Source organism: Amblyomma mixtum, chromosome 7 (genome assembly GCF_055824585.1).
Source record: "Amblyomma mixtum isolate Tamu chromosome 7, ASM5582458v1, whole genome shotgun sequence".
NCBI classification, from domain to species: domain Eukaryota; kingdom Metazoa; phylum Arthropoda; class Arachnida; order Ixodida; family Ixodidae; genus Amblyomma; species Amblyomma mixtum.
Window position 1 is genome coordinate 90,048,943 of NC_143018.1, and position 26,156 is coordinate 90,075,098.

Below are 26,156 nucleotides of genomic sequence, written 5' to 3' on the forward strand. Positions count from 1 at the left end.
ACTGTATGAAAGAGTACCTTTGATTGGCGTTTCCTATTCCAGCTCTTCAGACCATCCCACAGATTATGCTAAAGTAAACGTTCTTTCCTTCTCAAGGAGAATATCAGCTTTTTTCACAATAAACCAATAAATTGCTACCCTTTTATCAATAAGGGGGAAGGGGGGGGGGGTCTTGGTCAACATTTTTTCAATAAATTAATAACTTAACAACACATTTATTATATCATTTCCGGCATTTGTAAAGCATTCGGATGCGACGAGCATCGCTGGCACTTAGTCCCTTCTTCTGGTAGACCTCGGGCAGCCTCTTTCCGTTCTTGGTCAGCATTGTAACCAGGCCTGGCGCACGGGCGAAGGCCGTCGAGCCGTACAGCATAACTGACTGCGTGTCAAATCCTGTGAGCAGGCGGTTCTCGCTCGGCTCCATTTTGTCGAAGTTGCGCATTTTACCTGGGCAATGAAGAAAAGCTGTACTTAGGAAGAAGAAGAAAGCAAAAATACGCTGTGTATTGTGCTAAAAATGCTGCCCTTTTTCATAGGGCCAGGGTAAGGAAATTTGGTTGCATCACTCCGGAGACCACGCAGAGTTTTATGCGAAGCATATTAACGTAGGTTTCGTAAAGCCCCTGTAAGTTTTTAAAGTAGCGACAACCTTTGCAGAGCGCCGCCTCTCCCTCTCCTGCGCCCGTCGCCTCTTCCCATTGGTCGATGGTTTCGCGCGCAAAAGCTCTTTAAACCTGCGCTTTTCGCCGCCGCGGACGCCATATTGTCCGCTCCAACCGCGCACCGTAGGTTGGGCAGGCGTCGTTGCCGACACTGCGCTTTTGCTTGCTGTGAAGAACAGCGGCTTTTGTTTTGCTCGGAACGTGTGTCAGTCACCTAACTTCAAGCCGTCTATCTGTGCGGCATGACGAGCAGCTGCGCCTTCGGGTGCAAGAACCGTCACGACGGTGGAAAGCGGTTCTTCGCGATCCCATCATCGAAAACCGACGCGGGCCGGAGGAAGGTTCGGTTACACAAATTTGGCCGGGCGAATTTTAACGCAACGCCATCGACCAGACTTTGCGATGTAAGTGACGTGCTTTCAATAGCTGCTGAGTTTTCCTTTTTTTTTTTTTCAAGCTATGCTGTGCAGTGGTTTGTTCGCGATCGAGCGTATGGCCGCAGTAAGCTCGACATGAGGGCGCTTGCGTTGAGCGCATCGTGATTGCACGCACGCAACCGTGTAAGCGTCTACCGGGGCGAAGGCTCCCGATCGGCTAAGTCCGAACAGCGACCGCGTCTACCGGGGCGGCAGGGCCGCGCCAAAGACCGCCAAACCGGCAGGGAGAAATGGGGCAAATTCGCGGCGCTTAAGACGCGAGGCATACGTCTAACTGTAGAGTGACGCTCCTTAAATTTGAGCGCATGCCGCACTTAAACATACATGCGTACTATAAGCGCAGATCAAACTGGTTTGGTTTGGTTTATGGGGTTTAACGTCCCAAAGCGACTGAGGCTATGAGAGACGCCGTAGTGGAGGGCTCCGGAAATTTCGACCACCTGGGGTTCTTTAACGTGCACTGACATCGCACAGTACAAACAGCGCTCTGACATGGTGAAGCGCACACGTTACATTCTGCAGTCACGCGCATGCGTGCGTGTATGTTATATATATATATATATTACAGAAAAAGGCAAAAAGAGAATTATCGCGCCGTTATGCACCAAGGCACCATAGTCACCGCTGGTGGAAATACCAGCTAGCACGCGCTGGCTTGCGTTTACTCTCGAAATATGACCAGTAGCTGTGGGTATGCGTGATAGTGCCATCGTAAGTGCGTCGCGCGTTTTCTGTCACATACTTTGTAACATCACTTCCGCATTCTCGCTTACCCTTGACGCCTAACTAGTTAGAAGGAGGCTACGAATGCGAGAAAGTCTGTGATGACCTCTTTTATTAATGCTAAAACGTTTTTTTTTTTGTTAACGTTGCCCACAGTGAGGCCCCCATTATCTCCATTTTTAAAAGTTTTGTAGCCGCTTTTTTTTTTAAACGAGATCCATATAACAAAAGGCTTTGGCTTTACCGGTGTGCATTTAGCACTCGGGCTGTTTCCGAGCCTGAGCCGGCCATGTCTACCTCGCGGGCCGGGCCGGGTTTGGGCCTATATCGAAAAAATCGGGCCGGGCTGGGGCAGGTAACGAAAAAGGTTGACGGGCTCGGGGCGCGTGAATAATAAAGGCGCGTGCAGTGCTCTAATAGCGACTATACGAATATGGAAGATTATCGGACAGATGTGTTAAAAACGAGGTAGATTTTGCTTCTCACTAAATGACTTATGCCGATGAAACATTTACGAAGAACTTCATTATCCCATTGCTGGCAGGCGAAGGATATTTGCGAGGTAGGTTCTCTCTTTACTAAGTCACTATTCCAAAGAAAATTTTAATGCCGGAGTCTATATCGTTACAGTTCATGCACGCGAGAGAACATTAGGGGAGGCACAGATAAGTACAGACGTAGCGTGGCCTTCATACCGTATTTCGAGTACTCCCTCAAGCGTCTAACCTGGTCCGCGATACACTGCAGCAGACCAAAACCGAGAGCCACTAGAAGAGCGGATGAACTACAGGCATTTTAATGGCTTCACTTGCAGGTGTCTTTTCCAATGTCAACCCTGTGCATCCGTTGTAGCACGCCCAGCGTTTCGGCGGGGACGGTCGTTCTGTTTGCATACTCCTTTTCACCAAAACAGATCACCGCAAATTCATTCTACGGCCTCGTGATTCACGGTCACGTTCAATGCACGCCCCACTCTCGATATCAAACTTGGCACGCCGCATACAGCCCGGCGCACCCGGACACGGTGCGCGTGCGGCTCTACCAAAACAATCCATCTATGCGTGCTCATTTTTGCCTTTAGACGATTCAGTGAAGCATGCAAATCTTTCTCCTAAGTCACCGATGTATTTATGCAGCGGAACGCACGGCTAATGCGGCGGCATAGAGAAGAACTCGGCAAGTACGGGAATCCAGCGCAACCAATTCAAAAGGGGCGTTAGTTCCTTCGGAGCGGGCTAGAGGTCGCCACCGCAGTCACATGAAATCACAAAGAAAACAAAAGTCGTTCGCCTGGCGCGCGGGGGAGGAGGAGCGAAGAGGGAGGGCGACTTGTCGCCTTGAAGTGACATCACATGATGTGACGTCACGTGATGACGTCACACCGGCTGCAGAACGAAGTCAACACGTACATTGCGGCGCCGGATGATGTGATCCGAGGAGTCATCCACGGAGTCGAGCCGGGCCTCAAGACCGAAGACCTACTGGCGGAACTTAGAGTCCGAACGCATGGAGTCGAAATCGTCGGGGCGAGAATGCTGGGTAAATCCTCCTCAGCAATGCTACTCTTCGACGGCAAATTCCTTCCCAAGCAAGTGATTTTTGCAGGGGCTGAGTACCAATGCTACCCGTACCGAGTCCGAAGGCAGGTGTGCCACACATGCATGCAGCCTGGACACAGAACAGACGTGTGCCCCACCCCACAGGTGAAGGTATGCAAGTCATGTGGAACCCGGGACCCCGAGGAAAACCATCAATGCGAAGAAAGAAAATGTGCGCTCTGCGGTGGTGACCACGCTACTGGAGACAAGGACTGCGAGATGCGGTATAAAAAAGCCAAGTACCAAACGGGGCAATCGAAAGGCAAGACCCCGCCAGGTCAACGAACGCAAGACAACGGGGACGCTGGATCGCCGGGACAGCGAACGCAAGACACCGGGGACGCTGCTGCACGAACGAGCAGATCCACAGAAAAACAAGGGGCAGACGCAACGAAGCAACTGCTTCGTTCAGACAACAACGCAACACTCAGCAGCAACGCCGACAAGCGCACGAGATCGAGGTCAAGATCAGCGATGCGATCCAGATCCAGGTCGACAACGCGCAAAGAAAACAGCGGGTTCCAGGAACGCAAAGGGGACTTCCCAGGCCTGGCGAGCGAAAATAAGAAGCAAGATCTCAACCAGCCACAGCAGAGACCGGAGAAGAAGGTGAGCTGGCCAATTGGACATAACTGTGCAACCACTGTGTCACACTCTAATACAATGCAACTTGAGGACAGAATAGTAAAACTAGAACAGCGACTTGCTCAAAGCGATCAAAGGGTCAAAGAGCTAGAAGAACAAAACACGCATCTTAAAATAGAACTCCAAAGACAAAAAGCACAATACATGAACGCACTGAAAAACCTCGAACACGCCAGACAGCCCATGTCCATCACGGAGGTCGATCAAGTCGAAACGTACCAACGTAGGACAGAATCCGCAGAGGTGGCCGCCATAAAGGCGGCACAACACCAACTACAAGAAATCCAAGAACTCGATCAGGAGATGGTGAGAGCAACTTTGCTAGCAATAATGAAACACCATGTCAAAGTCAGTGAAGACCTGGAGAAAATGGACGGAAAATACAACTACATTAAAGGGAAAGTAGCGACTACAACGAAGGAAGCACACAGCAAACGCATGAGAGAACACATGAGCAATAGGCCCATCCATTCCGACGAGCAGGAAGCAAGAATACAAAATGTCTAACGGCAAACACACAAGGCTAAACAAGAAAGGAAGCTTGAAAATTTGGCAATGGAACTGTAGAGGAATAAAAGGAAAACAAACTCAGTTAATCCATCTCATAAAGAACCAAGAAAAACCGCCGGACATCATTGCCATCCAAGAATACGGGGCCAGGGCTAAAACAAGCATAACAGGATACGAGATGTATGACGGAGACGGTTCCGGCAAGGCCGTCACCTTAGTACATAAGTCAATTACGGCAATCTGCAAAACGAACATAACGGATACGGACGTACACCACACTGTACTAGAAATCGTACCAGAAAAACCAGCGGATGACAGCGCTTTCATCATAAACGTATACAGCCCCCCAAAACAAAAGAACCCCAGAATACAGGAACTGTTCAAAAAAGCCTGCGATATGGCAGGCCAGAACCCACTGTTGATCGTAGGAGACTTTAATGCGGCAAACCCCATTTGGGGGTATCAAAAACTCAATGCCAAAGGTAAAAGCATAGCAGAAAGCGCAGAAAAATACTGCATGGAGCTAGCTAACGACCCCACAACTACGACGAGGATAGGAAACAGCGTCTGCAAAGACACCACGCCTGACCTAGCCTTCTCAAAAAACAACGAGAATATCCAATGGGAAAATACAATGGAAACCTTAGGGAGCGACCACTTCATCCTTAACTTAGAAATATCCGCAGGAGAAATGAAGAGATGCCTAGGGACTGCCAAAATCACAGACTGGGAAGCCTTCAGAAACCACAGCGACGAAATAATAAAACCGATAACCAACATAGAAGAATGGTGCACGGAGCTTATGAAGGTCAGACAAAAATACACGAAGATGATCGTCCGCACGGAACAACACCCAGACGTAGACAGCCACCTTCTTCACCTATGGGAAGCACGAAGGAGCCTTATCAGGAGATGGAGGCAGCAAAAACACAACAGGAAACTCAAGCTGAAGATCGCAGAACTGACTAAGAAGGCATCAGAACACGCAGACAACATCGCCACGCAAAACTGGCAACAGTTCACGGAAACACTTAGAGGAACACTAGGCACGGCCCGAACTTGGAATATACTAAGAGCTTTGATAAACCCCACAAAAACCAAAACGGAAAGCGGCAAGTCCATGAAAAGACTACTCCACACCTTCCCTGGAACGGAAGACCAACTAACACAAGCACTGAGGGAAAAATGCTACGGCACAATCATGCACCCAAAGCAAGACCAAGTATACACCGGCGAAAACAACCCCGAGATGGATAGGCCAATCACCGAGGAGGAAGTAAGGGCAGCCATAGGGGAAGCAAAAAAGAATACGGCAGCTGGAAAGGACAAAATAAATAACGCTACCATTAGAAACATGGGAGACACGGCCATCGCCGAGCTTACGAAGTACCTAAACGCTATCTGGGAAAAAGGAATCGTGCCGGCGGAATGGAAACATGCAGAGGTAATTATGATACCCAAGCCGGGTAAAAGACTCCAAATTGAAAACCTAAGACCAATCTCCCTAACCTCCTGTCTAGGGAAGATATACGAGAGGGTGATTAATGAAAGGATCACAAACTACATGGAGGACAACGGATATTACCCTGATGCCATGTTTGGCTTCAGAAGGGGACTGTCCACGCAAGACGTACTCCTACAATTAAAGGAGGATGTCCTCACTGAAATACCAAGAAGCGGCGAACACATAGTGCTAGCACTCGACATAAAGGGAGCCTTCGATAACGTGGGACATGCGGCCATCATGGAAGGTCTCAATAACATAAACTGTGGAAACAGAGCCTTCCGTTATGTCAAAGCCTTTCTCACGGAACGAACAGCTACGATAGGCATCGGAGATACAAGATCGGAGAGCTTCACGGTGCCAAACAAGGGTACCCTGCAAGGCTCAGTAATATCACCGCTACTATTCAACATAGCGATGATAGGACTCACGAAAGTACTGGACGAAATAGAAAACATCAGCTACGCAATGTATGCAGATGACATAACAATATGGACAACCACAGGCTCCCTAGCAGCTAAACAAGAGCGGCTACAAAAAGCGATCGACCATACTGAACAATACGCCAGGGCCAGAGGATTATCGTGCTCAGCAGAAAAATCAGAATACGTAAGAATCAAAAAAGGTACACGAAAATACGACTCCCAAATCACCCTGAAACTCGGAAACGAGACAATACCTGAGAAAACGGAAGTCAGGGTACTTGGAATGTGGCTGCAAAACACAGGTCGATGTAGCAAAACCATTGCTTCTATTAAGAATACAACAGAGCAAGTCGCCAGAATCGTGCGAAGAATCAGCAGTAGAAAGAAGGGGATGAGAGAACAGGACACCCTAAGACTCATTGACAGCCTCGTCACGAGCAGGGTTACGTACAGCCTCCCCTACCACGAACTAAACAAGCAAGAGACTCTACAAATCGACACCATACTACGCAAAGCGTACAAAACGGCGCTCAAACTTCCAATGTCCACACCAACCGAAAAACTAATGGCCCTGGGAGTATCAAACACCTTCGACGAACTACGAGAAGCGCAACGTAGTGCGCAATTAGACAGACTCACTCAAACCAGAACGGGACGACACCTACTGGAGAAATTACGGCTACCTCTAGGTACACAAAGAAACAAGGAACAGATTAATAATGAAGACAGAAACAACATCCGGGTAAGACCAATACCACGACACATGGATCCGAATTTACATCATGAAAGACGACAAGCCAGAGTCCGAGCACTCACCAGGGAACTCAGCGACAATCCCAACGTAGTCTACACGGACGCAGCAAAGTACCGATACCAACGCAAAACAATCGCCGTTGTAACAGACGAAGGAGGGCAAGAAATAACCAGCTCAACGATAAACAACCCAAACATAGAAGCAGCTGAAGAAGCCGCCATTGCTCTGGCAATATCGCACGGCAACGCAACAGGACATAACCTCACTATAGTGACGGACTCCAAACAAGCATGTAGAAACTACACAAGAGGCAGGATCGACAGCATCGCCAATCATATTCTACACACGACGAGAAGACACAAAAACACTAAACATAGTATAGTGTGGGTTCCGGGACATGAGGGGATGAGGGGCAACGTGGCAGCAGACGAGTTAGCTCGAGGATACGTGAACCGAGCAGACTCAGCACTTTGCGCCACAGGCACCTTTGACCCAGTTACCCCCACGTACTCAGATATACTCGATCATTACAGGGGTCAGCGGAAACGCTACCCAGCCCCACACAAAAGGCTCACCAAAGAGGAGGCGGTAGACTGGCGCAGACTACAAACCGGTACCTACCCACACCTTCACAAACTACACAAGATTTTCCCTACACAATATGCAGACGAATGTCCGTGGTGTCAGGGTAAACCTACACTAGAACATATCACATGGACCTGCCCTAAGGCAGACTTAGAACCAAGAATAAACCCGAGTGTGATGCAGTGGGAGCACTTGCTGGCCAGCGAGGACGAGGAAGCGCAACGATTCCTTGTGCGCCGAGCCACGATGGCAGCAGTCAAGTGCGGCATCCTGGACCAAGGATCGACCACGGCGCCCAGTGACCCGTAGAGGTCAAGAACACTTTAAATTTATCAGCAATAAAGTTTTTTCCATCCATCCATGAGGCCTCATATCGCGCCGTCGGACGTCGCCCGGCGGAGGCCTCCACGCTTCGGTTCGCGCCGTTTCTAGTTCACTGTAGCGCCGTCGCGCGCGACGCGGCGGCGGCGCCACCATCGCTGCATCACGTGATATGTGACGTCACGCCAGGGATGAGGCGGCGCGCGCCCGCCGTCGCGTCAGTCTCTGTGCCCGCAACCGCGCCAGCGTCTTTGCGCCGGGCGTGTATGCGGTCAAGATGCCTCCAAACGCTAAGGGCATGCTTCGCATCCACTGGGCTTAACCTTGATAAGCCTCTAACTTTTTCACAGAGTTTGCCACAAAACGAGCTGCTCGCATTCTCTCGATGTTTTCAAATGAAATCAGTGTCAACAGTGCCTATCAGTTATGTGTGCGCCTTCAAGAGACCCAGAGGACTTGAAAGGCTTTTGTCATTTTGTTTGAGAATTTTTCTTGTGCACATCTTATTCATTCGACCGCACTGGCTTTAGCACACTATCATCCGCATTGACCTGGATGCGCTCTTTGTCTTAGAGTGATCGTTACACTTACGACAGAACAACATTAGCTGAATTAACCTAACGCAGGCCCATGGTTTTGTAGTGATTGTGTAGATAAACTCGCCGCCAATTAGACCTCCGTGCACCAAGTACAACAAAAACAAAGCGCCGGAGCAAAACAAAGCTTTTTCTATAAGGGCTCGCATGTACCGATCACCATTCGTAGTTCTTAATCCAGCCGGCTCCTGAATGACCAGAGCTCAAGAGTAATAAAATGACGCATTTTTTTTTTATTGTCGTTCACGAAACATATGACATAAGGCCAAGATAATCCTTTCTCATATGTATTTCTGGCATTCATGATACAATGTATATGCAGCTGTCGCGGACACTTTGAGCATTGTGTCACCATCAAATGCACAAAATTTTGAATGAAGCTTTACTCAGCACTCTCAAAAGAGCAAAAACTGAAGGGTTGAGGTTGGGGCATTGCAACACAGCAAAGGTGTAAGGTACGCTGATACATTCTCCGCACTCCGAATGATACCGGGTGCTCAAGATTACAAGCCAAATAGGAGAAGTCTCCCAAGATTCCTAGATGTGATGAATAGAAGTTCAGTTTTCGAAAACAACTTTCGCGTTATGTAGGCAGTCTTTAGATATCGCTAACCAACCGGTTAGCTCCAATATTCTGGTAGGTGAAGAACATGAAAAACGCACGAACAGCGAAATTAAAGCCAGTGGCGACCCTTGAAATCAATGCTTCAGTCGGCTCGGTCTTCTCTGCAACATTTCTTTCCGTGTGCAGCATTGTTTTGATGTAATCCATCAATGTTAGATAATTATTAATAGAATGTTCGCTTAAGAAAGACTTGACAACTGGCCGACTGAAAGTGAATGTACCGTCTTTGTCAAAAGTAACCAGGCTGCATGGTTTGCTTCTAGCTTGTATAGTGGAGCCCTTGTGGCTTTCCCAAAGATCTAAAAGTGTGGGAAGGCAAGAAGACCCCCAGTCCTTACCTTTAATGACCATTTCAACTTCAGGGAAGCTTTAATGGCTCCACTGTACGAGCTGCAAGCAAACCTTGCAGCCTGGTTACTTTTGACAAAGGCTGTACATCTTAGGGATCAGAATATCTAGGCATAATCATAAAAGTGAAGTGGCTATTGTGCGCTGTTCATCATCGTTTAAAGACCGCGACCCTCGTATGCGAGTAGTATGCAAAGGCTTGACAGCTCTTTCTCTGAAAGTTAAAAACCCTGTTCACAGGCAGCCGACTGTAGCAAATATCTGTCAGCAACTCCGCCAGAGTTAAAATACCATAAAGTTTACAGATGTTCAAATGTCGCCATTTATGTTAATATCCTTTTAGCTGCCGTCTCCCACAAAACTTGTCGCAGTGTGGCGCAAAATTTAACAAGGCAACTGCGCAAAATTTCCTTCCCTTAGCAGTAGCAACTCCTCAAAGACTCTCTTAGATGCAAACGGCGGCTGCACATTGGCGCGTTGTATATCAACTGTACGGATTTTGGCAGCAGATCAGAGAAAATGTTGCGTTGGTTGGCCAATAAGTACGCTGTTTTTGAGATTTTACTGTGTGCAGGCCTCTCCTCACGCGATCCTGCCATGTGCGGGCATTCCAGTGAGCGCTACCATGGATCGCGGTCACCCAGCTGGAGAACGCAGAAGCTGGGCACGAACCAAGCTGGTTATAACGCCAGTTACAAATGCTACAGTGCCCACACCTTCATGAGCATCACAGAGCTTAAGTATCGTTCGAAGTCCTCAAAACAAAGTCCATACCTTCCGCCACGTTCTCTGCGAAGATGTCCAGGTACTGGTCCCTGTCGGATCGTGAGTGTTCATGGAAGAAGCCGGCGGCGTGTAACAGCTCGTGTGCTATTGTGCTTTTGCCGAGACAGTCGGTGCCCAGGGACAGCTCCTGTCTCCCGCCCTGGCGGCCGACCACCGAGCCGCAGCTGCGTACGATATATTTTTTAAGTGCTGATTATCACTTTGAAGTCAAGAATGGAACGTGCACGCAGGCGCTCGTTGATGGCGACGTATTAAGTCTTTACCCACTCGGAATAAAGTGCTCGACCACAGTTTGATTTTCCAACAAGGCCGAATAAAGTGCGTGTTTAGGAAGCCGCTTCATTTATCTATCGTTGGCCTAGCCGGAACGTCGCGATAACCTTGGAAACGTGTTGTCAGACTTACTACTACTACTCTACAACAGTTAACAGCGGCTTTTGTTCATATAGCACCCTCGAATATGTGCCTTTAGCAGCGAAGGAAAGCGAAAGTTTTGTGCAAATTAGGGTTGACTAAAATTTTCAGATACTTTATTGAGTACCCGTAGGCTGACGGCTTCGGATCATGGTGAAAATTGTGCTCAGTGCAGATGGGCAAGAAGGCAGAATCAAAGACGTGCAGCGTGTGTTCACCTTTCTTCGTAAAATGTTTACTTTTGATGAAACTAAATCAAAAATAATAAAACATGAATGAGAGACAAATGTCTGCTTCAAATGTTCAGCCTTTCTTTCAGATTTCTAAAATACACCTAGCATTGAATACGCCACAGGGCCGTGGTGTGGTTTTTGATGCCCCAACCATGGGCTGGGGGGTGTTCAGATCGGCCTATATTAGAGCACATTCTACACATCGCAGGTAAAAAAAAAATAACTGCTTCTATACTACGTATAGGCATAGAGAATTTCAATGCGAAATTGGTAAGACTTGCTCCAACACTGACATTTCGACTTTGTACCCATTTCATTTATCCAAACAGTCGTAGCGCACGTTTCGTTACGGAAGGAGCATAGTTTTTGTTTGAACCCTCGGTACAAATTCATTGCACATGTCATTACCGGAGTACTGAGCGTTTAACGCGACTTCCAAATCATATTTAATCTCAATCATCTAAAATATTTACGGAAAAGAAAGTAAAAATGATAGGTGGTGAGTCGTGACTATACAGTGTGTCATAACTACAGTTCCTTGAGTTCGTAGATTTCATAGCTACCATGCCGGATTTTAGATGCGCCCTGCTGCAAAGTGCAAAATGCATTTTCCCGAGTTGCCTTAAAAGCACAAAGACAGTACTCGAAAAGCGGGAGCCTACATTCATCCTACGCATTTCGTCGAAAGCGTGTAAGGTCGAAAGGAAGCTTCGCCCACGCCATATCCAGCTATGGAGGTAGCCAGACCATGGACGAAGTCACTATACAGACCTGCGCGCACACCTTAATAGATAAATAATGGTGGGCACCGTTCTACGTGTTTTGTCAGGAAAATGGAAAGAGGAGCGTTTTCGCTGTGTCCACGGCACATCGGCTGCAATGTGTTTGTTAACATTAACGGCTGACAACGTCGTACTAGAAAGATAACCCTTTCTCTTTGCTCACCAGTAACTATGTCTTGGATACGGCACACATTAATAAGTATTTACATAACCGCTGATTATTGAAAACCAGCTCAAAATGAATGCCATTAGCCAGGTTAAGTGACTGCATGCACAGTACTAATTCGATTGTTCCCCCACAGATATCACTCCTTCTTTAATCGTCGCCGTGGTGGCTCAGTGGTTATGCTTCTCGGCTGGTGTACCGAAAGACGCGAGTTCGATCCCGACTACGGCGGTTGCATTTTGATGGAGGTGGAATGTTAAGAGACCAGCGTTTAGCACGATATCTGAGGACATTAAACAATCTCAAGTGGTCGAGATTACCTAGCGTATTCCTCTATGAAAAACCCTCATTGTCTGCGTCGCTTTGTGACGTTAAAGGCTCGTAACTCAAAGCAGACGTTCGTTAATTATGCAGTTGAGGACGCCATAACATTGCGAACACCCTAATCACCTGAGTCCATGCCACCGCCTGCTACATTTCCTTTTACTTGGAGCCAATCTACTTACTAGAACAGACCATCTCTTATCTGCGTTAAGCAGTACATGCCCTGCACTTATAAGCGTATTCCGTTTAATTCGATTTCAGATAAACTTAACATTCCTTCAAGACTTCTTCCGGGCTCCTCTCATGCTCCCTTCGTTCCCTCCTTTGCACAAAACTGTTCCTAGCAAGTTCTTCCACTGTTATTTATTTGATAAATATTTCAGCAGGTTTCAGCGACGTAGATAAAGAACACGAAGTGATGCCCAAAGAGGACCCTAGGCCACTGAAGGGGCACATTAACGCTGTCGTATCATACGCTTAAGGCGGATCTTAACGATCCCCTCAAGTTTCCTCCATACTGTCACACTTAATCCTGTCGTTCAACTTTCCTTCTCTAGGTTCTCACCAATGTACGGGATAAACTTCCCTGGGATACTTCGCAAATCAATTTCGTCACAAAACATTAAACATATCGCGTTTTTCACCTAACCTTTGTTATATAGTCTTAACGCAACCCTGTCAATATTTGTTGAAGAGGCACAGTTAGTAGCAGCGTACAGTTTGGGTATTCCTGTGCGTCTGTGAGGTTATATCATAACTAAAGGCCTAATGCATAGTACACCATTTTGGCCAACGTATGGCGTGAAGAAGAACAGCGCCTACTATTGACTTTGTCAACCTTCCGAATGCAGTTGCGCCTTGCATAATGCCGCCTCACAGGTGCTTTGGTGCTGTTCGACTTAATCCGGCAGGTTTCCATCCCTGGGAACAATTACATCGACGCTGGCCGTCATCTCTTTTTCGCTCATATTTCCAGCTGTACTCACATTTTAACTCCGGGTTTCTAGCAAACGAGACGTATTCAATGAGTTTACAGAAGAAGAAGCTGAAAAGCGGTAATTTGAAGTCCTCGGGATTCTTATCATAGCATGAATCACCGCCTCATATTTTTTGGTTCCGTTTTCATATTACATGAACTCTCTTTTTGCGCTCAAGATTGTTTGACAACAGCGGCACCACTACCCGTGACAACGCCAGCGTCAGAGGGGCATGGCCACTGATACAGTTTATTGCTTAACCGACCATTACCGTGCTAACACCCCCCCCCGTCCCCTATACATTCCCTGAACCGAGAGCATATAGCAGTCGCACTCACAGTGATCCACGGTAGATTAGGACGTAGTCGGTTTCCTCCTTAGTGCGGTTCACGAAACGTAGGCAACTGACGGCTTCAATCGACGCCATTGCGCTCCGTATCAATTTTAATTCTTTGGCTGCCGATAAAAAGGGGACGACCGTATTAATAACATGTTGCATAGTATTTTCCAAACAAAAAACATTTTACAAAACATCTCTTAAAACCCTGTAGTGGCTGCTGAGCCCAATGTCTGGAAGAATTTGCTGCCGCGTAAATGTTGGCGGCCAGTAATAGCAACCGGCAACTTCCGAGCTGACGCATGACGACTGATAAAGAGCAAGAAATGGCATGCAGAAATAACAACACACATTCGCATATTAACACGCAAAGCACTGGTAATGGAGCCAAAGGTAAGCTCTCCTGTTCACATGCATCGACATCTGGGCAGGGTTTTTCGTTATTTTGTCGTGCGTGCCATCCTTAGCGCCGTCTCTGTCAGGGTTCACTAATTGTCCCAAGGCACCTTCTTAACGGATTGTACATGCGCGTTTGAGTGCTACGTAATTTTCTATGTGCGTGAATACCTGCATCCTTTCAGATAACATTAAAACTTAGTGGCAGGCTCACTTACCCAAACTTTTATGGATGGCGTAAGTAATGACACCTTTAGGCCAAAGCTTCACCGCTTGGCGAACAGCAGTCCTCTGCACAAGTGTAGAAATAGGGGCAAATTTTTACGCTATATTCTGATCAGGGCGAGTAATTTTGCGAGTAATTTTGCGACCAACATTGTGATAGTCAAGCTCGGCAAGGTCCAAAGGAGATGTAGTTGTTCAGGCTTGTCAGCAGTAAGATTCAGCGTTGCATTCATAGTGTGCAAGAACAAGCAACACAAGTTAAATGAAAGTCGCCGGTTTTGCAGAGCCCGCATACGCGTGACGGCAACGACATCCGGTAGCAGAATATGCAGGCCCAATTTTCCAGTTATCTTCGTAGTGTTATACTGCTGAAAAACAGTAGGCTGAGAGCGCGTTTTTGGTGATATAGAGTGGCGTTGCAGAGTTCACCCTGATGACACTGTCAGTAGTGCACACAGTATGTGCTTTTCTCCTATTGTAAATGAATACGAGCAAGTGATCTATAGTTCAGTTATGCATTTTATAACACAAAATTGGTATCTTCTGCGGCCAGCAAGCATGACAAGCGCATTTTTTTTGTACAGAAAATATCCCAGGTGAATCGTCTCTGATTACTTCGCACATAAAAAGGTAGACGCCTTACGTCTCCAGAGAGGCTTTCGGGAAGCAGGATGTCGCCTTCGAAAAGGTTCTGTGCTTCCAAGATCCGGCCGCCTGCGTTAGGGGCAAACAAAGACGTTATCAGGAGAAGTGCTCGGTTTCTTATCGTGCCGCGCAACGCGACGTCCATCATGTGCAGCAGATTGAGTGAGTGAGTGAGTGAGTGAGTGAGTGAGTGAGTGAGTGAGTGAGTGAGTGAGTGAGTGAGTGAGTGAGTGAGTGAGTCATCGAGTGACGAGTGGTCGAATTAGCAGTGGGTGAGTGAGTGAGGAGTGGCTGAGTGAGGAGTGAATGAGTGAGTATGGAGTGAGTAAGTGAGGAGTGAGTGAGTCATCGAGTGACGAGTGATCGAATTAGCAGTGGGTGAGTGAGTGAGGAGTGGCTAAGTGAGGAGTAAATGAGTGAGTGAAGAGTGAGTATGGAGTGAGTAAGTGAGGAGTGAGTAAGTGAGGAGTGAGTGAGTCATCGAGTGACGAGTGATGGAATTAGTAGTGGGTGAGTGAGTGAGGAGTGGCTGAGTGAGGAGTGAGTGAAGAGTGAGTATGGAGTGAGTAAGTGAGGAGTGAGTCATCGAGTGACGAGTGATCGAATTAGCAGTGGGTGAGTGAGTGAGGAGTGGCTGAGTGAGGAGTGAATGAGTGAGTGAAGAGTGAGTATGGAGTGAATAAGTGAGGAGTGAGTGAGTGAGTCATCGAGTGACAGTGATCGAATTAACAGCGGGGGAGTGAGTGGCCGAGTGAGGAGTGAATGAGTGAGGGAAGAGTGAGTATGGAGTGAGTAAGTGAGGAGCGAGTGAGTGAGTCATCGAGTGAAGAGTGATCGAATTAGCAGTGGGTGAGTGAGTGAGAAGTGGCTCAGTGAGGAGTGAATGAGTAGGTGAAGGGTGAGTGAGTGAGTTGGAGTGAGTGAGTGAGTGAGTGAGCGAGCGAGCGAATTAGCAGTGAGTGAGTGAGTGAGTTAGTGAGTGAGTGAGTGAGTGAGTGAGTGAGTGAGTGAGTGAGTGAGTGAGTGAGTGAGTGAGTGAGTGAGTGAGTGAGTGAGTGAGTGAGTGAGTGATGAGAGAGCGAATTAGCAGTGAGGGACTGAGACACCATTTCTACATTTCGCTATTGAACCAACAAACAAGAGGACACTATACGAGGTCTGTTAGAAAAGTATCCGACCTTTGGCCGAAGATAAAAAACTGGCATATCTAGAGCCTTGGAAACCTAATCACCTTCAAAGTAGTCTCCTTGGGACTCACCACACTTCTCCCAGCGGTGCTGCCATTGTTCGAAGTATTCCGAAAAGGCCCCTTTCGGAATTCAGTTTAGCTCAGCTGTCGTGGCAGCCATAATGTCCTCTCTTATCTGAAATCGCGCTCCTTTCAATGGCTTCTTGATTTTGGGAAACAGCCCGAAGTCGCAGGGGGCCATATTTGGAGAGTAAGGAGTCTGTTGAACTACAGGAGTCTGGTTTTTCGCCAAAAATGTCTGAATCAAGTGCGAGGAATGTGCAGGAGTATTCTCGTGATGGATGCGCCACTTTCCTGTTGACCTCAACTCCGGTCTCTTGCGCCGCACAGCATCACGTAGGCGACGGAAGACATCCCTATAGTACTCCTTGGTCATTGTTTGACCCTGTGGGGTGCGTACTCGTGGTGTGCCACACAGAGGAAGTCAAAAAAAGCTGTCAGCATCACTTTGACATTGCTGCGCACTTCACGGGCCTTCTTTAGTCTTGCTGGCGTGGAATGCTTCCACTGTGACGACTGGGATTTGGTTTCCGGGTCGTATCCGTTTACCCAAGACTCGTCACCAGTGATTATAGTGTTGATCAAGTCGAGGTCACTGTTTGTGGAATCCAGCATGTCCTGTGAGACTTCAACATGAAGCGGCTTTGGCTCCACTGTCAACAGCTTCGGCACGAATTTTGCCGCAACTCTCTCCATGGCCAAATCCTCGGTGATAATGGAATGTGCAGAAAAATTGGTGATGTTCACCTCTTCCGCAATTTCTCGGATAGTCACGCGACGGCCCCGCATCACCACAGCGTTCACTTCGGCAATGACCTGGTCATTTCGGCATGTTGATGGGCGATCGGAGCGTGGCTCGCTCTCCACCGATGTGCGGCCGTCTTTAAACCAATTGTACCACTGCTCAATCTGTGTGCTGCTCATAGCATCGTTACTGAAAGCCGTCTGAATATTCAGAATGGTTTCCACTTGGCTGTCGCCCAGTTTTTGGCAAAATTTGATGCAGTAGCGCTTCTCCTGTCGCTCCGCCATTTTCCTTGCAATAAAAAACCGACGAGAGCACTACGCACTGCCTCACTCAAACGCTGCGTCACAGCGACTGACGCCATCGGCAGGCGGGAAAAAATTCGTGCATGCGCAGGAAGGTTCAAGGTCAGCTGATGCAAGCGCGCTTGTTTCATATCCATCAGGTGTTCACAAAAAAAAAATAAAGTCGGACACTTTTCTAACAGACCTCGTATTTCACAGCATAACAGCGACGCCTCTGCACGCTAATAGCCTTGGCAGCGTTGCAATGAACTACTGAAGTCTAAAATTGATAGGGCCTCAGTGGCATTATTTCGCTTCTATTCAGCCCTTTGTTAGATCCCAGAGGTGTAGAGAAAAAAGGAATTTTAGGTAGTAAGAGACCTGAGCCTTCAGCTGCAATGCAGGATGCCTTCTCAAGAAAGAATATGTCGTTTTTCCTTTTTTTTCTTAGTTGAACGCCCTGTATACACAGTCACCGAAGAATACATCACCTTCAAGCGGCTGCTGAATGGAGGGAGCTGCTAGCGCTCTCCACGTCACCGATGCCAGGAAAAGCACGCCAAACCACATTGCTTGGTATAAAATTACGTTGCCGAATCTGGATGATTTTGCCCCGAAAACTGAATCTTCGTCTTGCCGTAAGACTCGTACGATCACGTATGCACACGCTGCTCTTCGAGCAGAGCGTTTATATCGGGCTGCTGAGATTGTGGGAGCCGTATCTTTTTCACGGTGTTTTTCTTTTTTTTTCCTCAGTTCGACGACTGTGATTACTGACAATTGGCCCATGCTGGATGCCATTCACCTCTCACGTAACAATGTATTACGGGAAGAAGGTGTAATCAGCGACAATAGGAGGAAAAAAGCTTTTCAAAGATTATGGGTGCAAGCTGTCAGCAAAATCTGACGTCGGCTTACTTACTAGGCCAGCACGACATGCTTCTATCGATTCGAGCAAATTGACTAATGCTTTCAGACGATGGTGACCCGCTTTAGAGGGCAGCCTTCAACAATGGCATACTGGATGATGTACTCACATAGCGAGCCGTTCATTCCGAATGTAGCTGTCTGCCGTCGGAAGCGGTCTTGAGCTCTTGCACTGAAAGAAACAAATATATAAAAACATATCGGTTACGTCACAGAAGCACTGCTTTGGCTACCGGTCTAACGAGTCAAAAACCTCAAGCATACTGATATGAGATACAGTCGAACGCACTTGTATCTAACCTGCCTGTCAGGCGAATTTCGTTCGTTATATCCAAGGTTCGTTGTAAGTGGACTTCTCCTTTTACAGCCATTAACACGAATCGCAAAGAAACTGGCGTTGATTTCTTAGAACAGTTTGTTATGCGCGTCGGAACACGGCGCTTTTCAAGCCTTCAAGATCGATCATACTTTATGTTCCTCGCCGAGGCCGTAAGCGCCAACAGATAGGCTGCTTTAAGAACAGGATACAACTAATCGGGGATTAATCGTTCATGGAAACTAGTCGGAAATTGGCCTCCTCGTCATTGATATCGACTGTCTGCAGTTGGGCAGAACTGATGCTTCGCATACAAAGGCTTCTTCAGTGCATGATTTCGCGATGCCCGCGTTGAGATCCAGACCAGCGAAGATATGTCGGGCTAAATAAACTCCGGCCATCTATGCACCAACACGTTGCTACAAACCCACATGCTTCTAATCTCGCGTATGCTGATTTGTCAAAGAAAACATACACTCGCCAATGATGCAAAGAAAATAAAAGGAATTGACGTTTCGGCGCCCGTACGGGTGCCCTGATCACAATGAAGCGAAGGACGGGAAGGGGAGCTATAGGTGGGCGATTTTTCGAAGGCTGTGCAGGTATATCTCTGGGAGATAGCCACGGTGTCGGTAAATCGTGTGTGGCGTTGATTGAATGTACAATGATTCTATGAGAAGGCGTTTTGGTAATGATTTTTTCTTTGCATGCACACGAACTGCGTCCCAGACGATGGTATGGCCAGTTTCCTGATTATGCTGCGCTAAAGCGTTTGAGTTAGTTTTTACTTTGGCGACATTTCCCTCGCCAGACGGGATTCCGTCGAACCCTAGACTTCATTAATCTCGCGTATGTTAAACAACGTTCTCAGTCGTCCATTGCCATTGAAGTATGTTTACGGACGCAGTTCTTAATGCACTCCGCAGTCATTCTCGTCCAGATGCCCTTAACCATTCTGACAGCAGCAGACAATAATATCCTAACCGGAACGGCGCCATCTGGTGTATAAATTGCTATCAGTATCAGTGGATGATGCACCGATCATAGGACATCTGCAACGCGTGAACGACACCTAAGTGCGGTGGCTGGATCCTGCACTTGGCATGTGGTGAGGAGAAAAACGCTGTCGCTTACCGCAGCTAGAGAACACAACACGTGAAACGTTGAAACGTATTCTTTTCGCTATGTCGTCACCGAGCTCAACAATCCCATCAGCGAGGAGATAGCCCGCAATACCGACCGGGCCATGAAACCTTATGCTTGGTTCTACGCTCGCCGCATGAAAACACGAAGTCACGTGCTATCCAGGCCTTTGTGTTTGGCCTGTAGCGCACGGAGACGTAGCTCCCAACGCATTGCAGCGCATCACACTTGCCGATGATAAAGGGCCGTTGCCGGTCGCTGCCGTACCTCCTCGTGCACACTATGATGGTAACGTAAAAGCTTACCGTGGATTTCATCAGTACAGGTGCTGCCTTTCCAAGGCATGCGCTTTCGACGGCAGCAAAAACTGTTTCGTTTTGTCGGCAATGTCTCGCCTTTTTACTGTGTTTTTTTTTGGGGCCCCCAGGTTTCATTAGCAGAAGGGTGTTACGCGCGCCCGGAGACACTCTTCCATCTGTGAGCATACCGGAAGGTTTTAATTTTTCGACTGTAGGGCCTCGCTTACGGCGCTTCCTCGTTCATTCTAACCGAGTCAGAGTGCCATGGTTATTCGTTGTATGTAAAACGCAGCCCATTGCCCTAATGTATATTTTGACAGTACCACTGCCCTCGTTCGTAACAAGCGAGCGTTCGTTATGAATGTGCCCGTTATAAGTGGGCTGGACAGCCCGCTGCGTAGACACTTCCAGATGTGGAGGGCTTTTCTCTATGGTTCGCGCGACTAATACGGATGGACACGGGTCCATTCAAGGTGAATAAGAATTTGTTCAGTTATTTCTCGGTCGAATAAACAAGGAGCTAACTTGGCTTGAATAGCACACACGTTAAGACTGGCTGTTCTTGCTAAGTGTACCTAATGATGTGGTGAGACGGTTCTAAAATAATAATACCGTATGGTCCCTGTTTAGTTGAAAAAATTAAAACCGGCAAACTGTTTTACTCGCATAATGTAAGCAAAAGGTATTACTGTTACCACTATATTACACACTTATTAATGCCTTTGGGTAGGTTAGCACATTAAGGGACCTGCTTTAATGTACCATTCCAATCAAATAAAATTTCTCTAATGGACAGACCGCCGCCTTTCAGTTCTTCGTCGTTTCTAACGCTATACCTCACTGGTTCAATAATGCAGGCGGGAAAATTTAGTAGAGTTCGCTGCCCTGTGACAGGAAGTCGATATCCCCTATCAATGCTGTGACGTGTACCTTGCTTGTAATACTTAACTTACTTAACTTAACTGTAATACTTAACTAAGCGGAGAGTTCGCGCAAACTTACACAAACTAAACACCTCAAGAACGAAGCGCATATATTTTGCCGCTGCGGTAGCCACCGGACGGACACACACCGGTAAAAATACGGGCATCAGCGCCTCCGGCCTGGTACCCGACTTCCTCAGGGGCAAAACCAGTTAAGAGCACCTTCAGCCTGCACAGATTAATCGTGATTCACTTTGTGAGAGGTTACTCGGAGTGTAAAGGGGAAGACGCTTAGCAGACGGAGCAACAGAACCGATGCGCGGAACTTATCAACTTTCAAAAGTTGATAAGTTCGTTCTATGAGAATTCAGCAGACTAGAGTCTGAGCCGTAGAAGCGAGTTTCTAGAGTTCATCATTGCGTCAACCACAGAGCACTTGCCTTGGCTTCACGTGGTGATGGGTTCGACTTCCGCGGCCGGCTGAGTACCCAACGGTTTTATTAAATGGATACAAGCCATAGCCCGGCCTGGTGCTCGGCTTCTCACGGTTGCATGGCTTGGAAAGGATCCTGCGCTTTCAAATCCCGACACTGTGGGCTTCAATACGCCCACAGAAAAAGGACCACAGTGGACTTACCGCACACGCCGGATTTCGGTTCCTCAGTGATAGATGCTGTATTGAGGGAGGATAACAAGATTTTACACCTCTGACTTTCTGAGGGTTGAGGTTTCATGATGGCCAAGCACCAGGCCGGCAGCGCCCTCGTGCTTTTTTTTACCAGTGCCTCCCATGCGGTTTGCGGATCACCAACCACAAGGCCACCAGTCGTTGGACAGGGGGGCCAGACAACCCTCGCAGGAAGGAGCGCCATATACAACCTTCAAGATGGAGCCCCCTAAGCAGCCGGTGGACATCCACACCCATTTATGCCTCTGGGTTTCCCCTGGTGGTACTTCGGGCTCTACCTCATACGAGGCCAGATGCTCCGAGACTTGCGGCCCTTCTGTGGCATAGGCTTGAGAGGGTTCCGATTGTTGCAGCCAAACACGAAGGGCCTGGCGCCAGGCCGAGAGGTTTGCCCGTACAGATTTTACTAGTAGGTGCCCGGCGACACCCATGACAGGCATCCCCGATGGCCTCGAGGGCTCTCCACGATGATGTCGTTCATGGTCGGGAAGGGACGCCCAGTATCTTTTATGCGAAGCATACTAGCCGCACAACCGAGCTCTTCCTTGCTGCGCCGCGCGCGGTGGCCGCGTAGCTACCACTTGACCTACATCGGCGCACCACGTGATATGACGTCACAACAGCTGTGAAAGCTGGGGCTCAACTCGTGCGCTCGCTTGCGGACGCGCAGCCTCCGCCGGCGGTATGCTTCCAATCCTAGGCTTAACCGTAAGCTAAGCCAGGCCATTTTTTTTTTGGCAATGGTTCTCAGAGCCACTATAGGCCCCCTTTCAAGACGTGACTTCTTTGAAGGCTGAGCACCAATCCAGGGGACGCCTCCACCCATAGAAAACCGGTGGGTTGCCGGCGGCACTCCAGATCAAACCCAGCACCTTCAGAATTCGAGGTGGATGCTCAACCTTATGGCCATCGCTTCGGTCCAAAACCTTTTTCCTAAGCACTTCACTCCAGAAAAGCTCAGCAACAGCCCGAGGGAAACCTCTTACCCATTACAAAACCGGTAAGTACTAGGCAGCACTGGGGATCGAAACCCGCACCTCCCCAATGCGAAACAAATGCCCTACTGCAACGCCATCGGTCTTCAAACTTCGCGCTAGTGCTTCTGAGGGAGGTGGAAATTTGTTAATAACTTGCAAATCTAAAAATTTTAAAATTCGTTGGCCAATAGATCATCTCACACGGGCAGTTATTTGAACTACTTTGCAGTGAGTGTACTTCGCGAGTGCCAGTGGTGTCATGATGGCGACAGGCCGCCAGATGCTGCCATTCGCTGCAGCCATGACAGCGACGGAATTCGTCACCACCGAGATCCTTGCAAGTCCGGCGCATCATGCACTTTGCCAACAAGCATGCTACGTCACGACTACGGGATCGGCTGTAATGGGTCACTGGACAGGGCTTCTGGCACTGGTAGGAGCTCTATACCAGCGCGCGCAGCAGGATTGATTCACCCGTCACGGCCCATCTCGAAGTCGGGACTTAGCATGCTGGGAAACAGTGTGATGCACCTGCCTTCTAAAGGTATCGGTGGTGGCATGGTATGATAGGCAAACTTCTGGTTGCTGCGAAGATCTGCTGCTCGTGGGGCTGCGCGAACGCCTCGGGAGGGGCTGAGGACACAGCCTTTTTCACATGCTTCTGGTCACCCGCTGCCACATCTTACTGTCGGTGGTTGGGGAGCGAATCGTCGTGTCTTTTGTCTTTGCCCAAGCTGAATACGCTTTGCTTCTTTGTCGGCTGCAAAGCCAGTTATTGGCGATGCGTCGATGTCAGCCTCGTCATTCCTAATGACTTGCGTGAGCAATTTGCCTGGAGCACATCGGACTGCCTGCACTGGACTTCCGGCGGAAGTGCACACAACTAGCGTCAAAGCGTTAAGTATTCGTGGCCGGTATTCTGTCCCAAATTGTTTTCTTTGTAGTGTGTGAGCATCAGAGAAACTATCGCGAACTAACGTGTCCATCGACTGAGGCCGCCGAAGAGGAAAATGAGTACGGAGTATGGAAAGGCTTAGAGCGGAACCACAGGACGTCCTGTACTGTCTATCTTCGCCTTGTGTTTTAGCGCTAGGCCTCTTTGGAAGATGCAGCCTGATGGATGTCATTTCATTTAAAGTGCTAGGTAGGTTCCCAGCTGCATCAGCGAGTTCAAAAACGTTGCAATAGACGGAAAGGAGCAGAACAAATTCTGAAGGACTCCTGCCAGATGATTGTTATATTGACTCACATATAGTAACCTCCTTAGGGAGCTATAGCAGGTTTGCATTCTTTATTCTGGTAGACAAGCGGTCCCTAGGGTAGACATACAATGGGAGTGCCGGGAGCCTGCAGCTTAACAATCATAGTCTAAAAAAATACTGGGGGGTAATACATGTCGGACTTTTTCGGACACGAATTTTGAAAATTGGAAAATTTTAAGATTGTGTTATGGAAATAATCAAGCTAATTGTCCATTCTTCTTATATGTAGTAGAATCTTTTTTTAAGTGCTTCCATCAATCTCAGTGAGCAGTTACACTGCCATAAAAAATCAATCAGGAATGCTTTTGACGGCAGCAAAAACTTTAATAAAAAAAATACGAGACTGCCGTCAGGGGATCTGCGGTTATATTGATTTTTATAGAGAAATCTTGCGTTATATCAAGAAGTTCATTCATAACCGGTTTCCCACTAAATATACTTTCGGCCAGAATTATTGTGTATGACCATGTAAGGAAACATATGATTGAACTTGCGGTACCTCAACGCGCCGGCTCAACTGGTTCTCAAGTGCTGCAAACATTTGCCTGGTAAATCACATGTGTAGGAAATGCTCTACACTATGTGTGAAAAGCTCGACATTGAAGAAAGCTCATATTATTCCAGTCAAACACGGTAAGAGACGCAACATCCTACGGCCGGCCCGTGGGTATCTCTGGGTTCTCTCTGCCAACCATCTCCTCACCCAAGAGCTCACTAAACCCTGAGCCACAATAGGGGGCTAAGAGTTGATCCGTGGACAGATAAAAATCATACAAAGGGTATTCGGCTTTAACTGAGGACGACGACCTAAATGTTCAAGCAATATACGAAATTCTCTCAGCTATGTTTAAGGAGTGCGCAGTAGAAGTAGGTGGTAGTTTGGCGTACACAGGATTCCTACAAGCCCTCTCAAACGACTAAGGATCTGATTAAGAAACGCTAAAGCATGAAAGCTTCTAACCGCACAGCTATAATAGAACTGACAGAACTATCAAAGCTAAACCATAAGCTCGAGGTAGCCGACATAAAGAAATTTAATACGCAGAGACTCGAACATGCTGTAAATAACGGAAGTAGCCTAAAAGCAGTGAAGAAGATGTAGGCCTAGGCAGAAATCAAATATGGATAAGATAGTTAAACTAGCCAAAGAGTTCTACACAAATCTATAAAGGAGCCAAAGTAATCAAGACGTTAATGAGAGAGGCAGTAGCACAGAGCAATGGGTAACGAAAGAGGAAGTGAAGATAGCCTTAGGAACAATGCAAAGGGTGAAAACAGCTGGGAGGACCTGGCAACAGCAGGTCTGTTGAAGGATAAGGGGTAGACTGTGTTAATAACTAGCCAGCCTGCATGCGCAATATGTGGTTCGGTTCGGTTTCGGTTTATAGGGTTTAACGACCCAAAGCCACTCCGGCTATGAGGGACACCGTATTAAAAGGCTCCGGAAATTTCGACCAACTAGAGTTCCTTAACGTGCACTGACATCGCACAGTGCGCGGGCCTCTGGAATTTCTCCTCCATCGAAATTCGACCGCAGCCCAGATCGAACCCGCGTCTTTCGGGTTAGCCGCCGAGCGCCATAATTACTGAGCCACTGCGGCGGCTTCGAGCGTACGCTTCAAGGAACGCTAACATCAATCTTAATCCATAACAAAGCGGACGCCACGGACTTCATAACTTACAGACTGTTGAGATTACTGTGTGTTCCCTGAAAGCTATTTCCTAAACTAAACGCTAATACAGTCACAACATTGGACTTCGATCAACTAAATGATCAGGCAGGATTTCATAAACGCTACTCGGCAATATAACATATTGATACTGCCAATCAGGTGATAGATTGCGCAGAATATAAGCGACCTCCACATATAGCCTTTAGAGATTACGAGGAAACATGTGACTCAGTCGAAACCCCAGCATTCATGCAAACAGTACGTAATCAGGGTGTAGATCAGACTTATGTAAAAATACTGGAAGATATCTATAATGGCAGCAGAGCCACCATAGACCTCCCTAATGTCAGCAGTAAAGTCCGGAAGGCACGATCTCGCCAATGCTATTCGCCACCTGTTGCAGCAGCTATTCAGATTACTCGATTGGGAACAGTTGGTGATAAGACTTAATCGAAAATAACTTAGTAATCTACGAGGGATGATAGTGTGCTAGGGTAAGGGGTGAGGGGAGAGAGAGTGTCTGTAGTCTGCGCCAGAGTGTTGCTTGTACACACATATATACACTAGAGAGCCGGCTCCGAAAGAAAGATCGCACAGTAAGAGAAATTACCCTTGTTCGGCTTAAATATTGTTTCAGTACACACATATA

At 47.8% G+C, this 26,156-nt stretch overlaps 1 protein-coding gene across 1 annotated transcript; it reads right to left on the bottom strand.

Annotated features, from left to right (window-relative positions):
• Positions 1-223: 223 nt before the first annotated feature.
• On the bottom strand, positions 224-17,884 carry LOC149336797 (astacin-like metalloprotease toxin 5). The gene is made up of 6 exons (XM_089553145.1): positions 17,791-17,884; positions 15,020-15,090; positions 14,370-14,442; positions 13,757-13,874; positions 10,511-10,686; positions 224-450 (listed from the first exon to the last, which is right to left on the bottom strand). The coding sequence occupies exons 1-6, from the start codon at positions 17,867-17,869 to the stop codon at positions 224-226; spliced, it is 744 nt and encodes a 247-aa protein (XP_089409271.1). The 5' UTR covers positions 17,870-17,884.
• Between the last annotated feature and the right edge of the window lie 8,272 nt (positions 17,885-26,156).